This window comes from Cynoglossus semilaevis, chromosome 8 (assembly GCF_000523025.1).
Source record: "Cynoglossus semilaevis isolate Cse_v1.0 chromosome 8, Cse_v1.0, whole genome shotgun sequence".
Taxonomy (NCBI): Eukaryota; Metazoa; Chordata; class Actinopteri; order Pleuronectiformes; family Cynoglossidae; genus Cynoglossus; species Cynoglossus semilaevis.
In genome coordinates, this window is record NC_024314.1 from 12,958,234 (window position 1) to 12,962,633 (window position 4,400).

A 4,400-nucleotide genomic window follows, 5' to 3' on the forward strand; every position below is an offset into this window, starting at 1 on the left:
TTCTTCTGGCATAGTGTTTGGTCACAGGATGATGATGAGGAAGAAGAGGAGGAGGAGGAGGAGGAGCAAGGAGGGCAAAGGCTCAAGCGTTGGTGCCAAATATGTAGCGCAGAGTAAATCCACCATCAAGTCACTTCTTCCTCGCCGGGTTCCTTCTTCCATCTGCTACGCATTTGACGTTTACGCATTTTTGCGTAGCTGGTGGTGAGGAATCAGCGTGGACAGACTGTGACTGTTTTTTTTTTTGTTTGTTTTGTTGTTGTTGTTGTTTTTTTTAAGTGTTTCGACATTTTGGGGGGCTGGGGGTGGAGGGTGTTTTTTAATGTAGATGCTGCCTGTTTGTCCAGACCTGTGTCTCAGCTCAGCCTCTCTCTGCTGCGCTCACACATCCCTGTTGCCTGGCTCATTATTATTGTCAGCGCTTTTGACGCGTCCCTCTCTCTCTCTCTCCATTGCTCCCCCCCTTCTCTCTCTCTCTCTCTCTCTCTCTCCCTCTCCCTCTCTCAGGACATGACGGGGACGCAGTTTCTGCCCTGCACAGCCAAAAGTCCGCTCCATGCGAGGGGAGAGCGAAGTTCATAAAAAGGGATTATTTTTATTATTATTATTTGAATCCGGGGGTCTGCGGCTGAGACGCCCTCGGCTGCCACCACCACCTCCTATTCCGGATTTTACTTCCTGGGATTTGGGATTTTACCGCTTTTTATCGCCGAGATGGAGAGCCGAGATTTCGCTCCTCCGCACCACCTCCTGACGGAGCGCAGCGCGCTGGTTCACAGCGCTGCGTCTCGGATGGCGCCGGGCGGCCACGGCTCCGTGCAGCACCCGGCGCACTTCCAGCCCGGGAAATACTTCTCATCCCACATCTCCATGGCTGCGCACTCAGGTCAGTGGTGAAGTCAGCGGCTCTTGACTCACAGTTAAAAAAAAAATCACTTTACTGTCTTTTGTCTGAAACATATGTTCTCCATATTTGCAAAACTTGGGAGGAATTCAAGCTGGTGTTTTTGTTTTTTTGAGGAGGGTGTGTGGGATTTAGACGAACGAGAATTTACAGTGAAGGGAAATCAGTCCAACTCAAGAGGGCATTTACAGATTAGCACAGAAAAGAAAAAGGCACAGTCATGTATGGAGCACTTTTATGTTTTTACTCTATTTAATGAACTGTTTATGACATATAGCTGCTTTGCTGCGCTTGTTACAGGAAGATAAATAAAATTGACAGTTGGCTGTTTTCAGCCATGCGTAAAAGCCAGAAGAAAAGAAAAGGGAAAGGGAATCAGACCTTACATTTTATATTAAATATAACCTTTACTTACTCCACGGTAGAGTGTGTTCACGGTATATGAACTCACATGTAATTATTGACAAACCACAATATGTCAAAATGATATTCGGATCATTAATATTTTGTTTATTAAGTTTTTCTGGACTTTATTCAAATTAATTTCGATTTAAAAACTAACAAACATCTTCTTGTGTTTGTTAAGAAGAACACTTTTATATTGTTTCTGTTTCATTTAAGGTTATTTGTTTAGACATTTCTTCCCTTTTGCCTAGTTTCTGTGTGTTTACGGTTTTGGGAATTAAGACAATTTATCAGCGTCTGAATCATTTCAAATTTACTGGGAATGACGAGTCAACTATTCAAATCTGGTGTTGACTAAATAATCACACGACGTCGTCAGGATTCTCTCAATGACAGAAATACACACAAAGACGAAAGTGGGTTTGATTATCGTTTCCTCTCAGTTCCAATTATTTTATGCACCGAATTACCGTCAGATGAGGCCACGGTGAATAGAACAGAATCGTCAGCCGTGTCTTAATCCTAATCCTTATTCTTTTTAAATGCCTTAATCTTGTCACAGATGCCTGTGCTTTTATTAACCAGTGGATTGTTAGCCATTGCCTTTTGTTGTTTTATTAATTGGAGTCGTGTAAATCAGACGATTTAAAAAAAAATCAATAAATAAACATCGATAAATAGCAGTTTTCTCCTGTTGTTCCACCTGGATCTACGGTGGCCTGGTGTCGACGTGGACTCAGGTCTGGCCGGTCTGTTGGTGGTTTGCACCGGTCACAGACGCAGTGGTGGAGNTAGAGGTGCGGGTAATACCAGAAAATCCGGTCTCTATATTGAGCGGGGGGACGTGACGGGGTGCGAATGGGTTGACAGTGCATGCATTAGATTTAACAAGTAGCTTTGGTATCCTGTCTCAATAGGAGGAGGAGGGGGTGGGGAAGGTGTGTGTGTGTGTGTGTGTTAGAGAGAGAGAGAGAGACAGAGAGACAGAGAGAGAGAGAGAGAGAAGAAAGACGCAGAGGCACCGTTGGAAATCAAACACCGCGTCCATAACTATTAATACAGCAGGTAGTGGACTGGGAGAGAGACGCCTAATGAAAAAGCTCATGAAAAAGCTCATTAATTATCATTTGCTAATGCAAACTACAGGGAAAAAACCTGCACATATATGAGCCCCCCTACCCCCTAGTGTGTGCACATATATCTCCTCATACTTACTACTATTTGCATATTCATTAGTTTTGACCAAAATAAAAGCGTGCACATACTCGGGTTTGAAATTACGCGGCGACATAAAAACCCAGAAATATACAAAAGTATTACATATTACGTTTATTGATAATAAACATATTTAAAAATATAATTTCCACTGTTACAAATGTTTGAGTCGTGTTGTTAAAATTCACGTCACGGACATGTCATTCACACGTGAGGCAGTGTTTGTAGGAGTGAACGTCTGATATCGTTGTTACTGCTATAATATTCTAATTTCCAGTACTTTTCAGTACTTGTGTGTGTGTGTACTGAACGTCTCGTTCTGTCTTTGTCCATGACTGCAGACACTGTAGTACTGTGTGTTTCATGGGTTCGTTAGATACACGTTAGGGACACCATTTTATATGTTTATTTCTTATTCTTTTTTATTATTATTTGGGAGTCCTAAAAGTTATAGTGACTTTACTTTTATGTTATTTTATAATTACGTTTAAAACTGAAATTATTAATAATTATATATCAATTATATAATAATTTTGTGTGTCTTTAACGACTGACTCCAGTTTTTTGGCATAGAGTGAAAACACAGCTACATGTTATATGGAACTGGACAGAAATGTTACAGTGTAATTTACATTGTATTTTTAGACCGCTTTGTTCTTCTTCTTCTACTGATTCACTTTCTGGAAACCTCAAGTCTTGGTCCTGGTTTTGGGTCAGAAAAAAAAACCTGGTTTAAAACGATCCTCTTTGCGACGACTAATGTGACGTCACAATCCTATTGAGATTGTAGTTGTAAACGATTTAAACAATTAAAATATATTACAAAAATCAACCGAAATAAACACATTTCTAACTAGCATTATTTTGTCATTTATTATATTTATTATTTATTTATTTTAGAATATTAACAAAAGTATTTAAAATGTAAACACACAATTTTACAATTGTTTTACAACGTATACGGAATTTAAAACATTGTATTTAAATTAGCTAACTTTTACCATTGAAGAATTCTTAAAATATATCGTAAAATGTCCATGTCGTTCGTTATTATTTGTATAATTAGATTTATTTGTTTTGAGTTTATTTTACTACATTCATCTTAATTAAAGTTTTTATGTAAAATAAAATCATTTTAGAATTTCCACAAATTTCCCAAACAATGCAGCCATTAGTAGTGCATGGAAAGTTATACACTATATATGACACTAACATGATATATTTTTTAAAAGATATATGTATATATTAAATTTATAAAATTCATATTTATTTGTTTAAGGAAGTTAATTTCACATTCCGTACTTTGAACATATTTCATCACCAATTTGTCACAGAAAACAGTGCCGTGATTATTTAATGTAATTAGATAATTAACATAATTCAAGCTTTATGCTTTGTTATAGCCATATGTAATTTGTGAATAAAAGTGTTTTTAATTTATAAATGTAATAGTATTGATCCACACTGTGAGCCTCACAGCCCCTGAATAAATACACATAAAAAAAGATTTTTTTCCTACACACTAATTCAGAGTTCCAAAGATGTTTTTTTTTTTTTTTTACATGTGCAGTTTGTGTCTGAACAGATCAAACTCCACTTTGACTCCTATTTAAAATGATAAGGTTGAAAAGAAAGGAGTGGACGGAGGAGGGAGAGGGGAACAAAAGGGCACAGTAATGCAGCGGAGGATGGGTGAGGGGTGTGGAGGGGGGGGGGGGGGGGGGGGGGGGGGGGTCTCTCAGTGGGACTGGAGGTGCATGACACTGTATTGAGATTCCAGAAATCCAGACTCTCCATGCATGTCCCTGATGGGGTTTTGACTGACATGACGGGCATAGAGGATTGTTGTTTTGAAATAGGGGGCAGGGATACAGGT

General features: G+C 38.9%; 1 protein-coding gene across 1 annotated transcript in view; it reads left to right on the plus strand.

Moving 5' to 3' along the window:
- The first annotated feature begins 507 nt into the window (after positions 1–507).
- Positions 508–4,400, plus strand: part of LOC103382364 (BAH and coiled-coil domain-containing protein 1) — a 57,433-nt gene continuing 53,540 nt past the window's right edge. Inside the window, exon 1 of the mRNA XM_025057973.1 lies at positions 508–886. Coding sequence (XP_024913741.1) covers positions 715–886 — 172 coding nt within the window. The 5' untranslated portion in view covers positions 508–714. The remainder of the gene's footprint in view (positions 887–4,400) is intronic.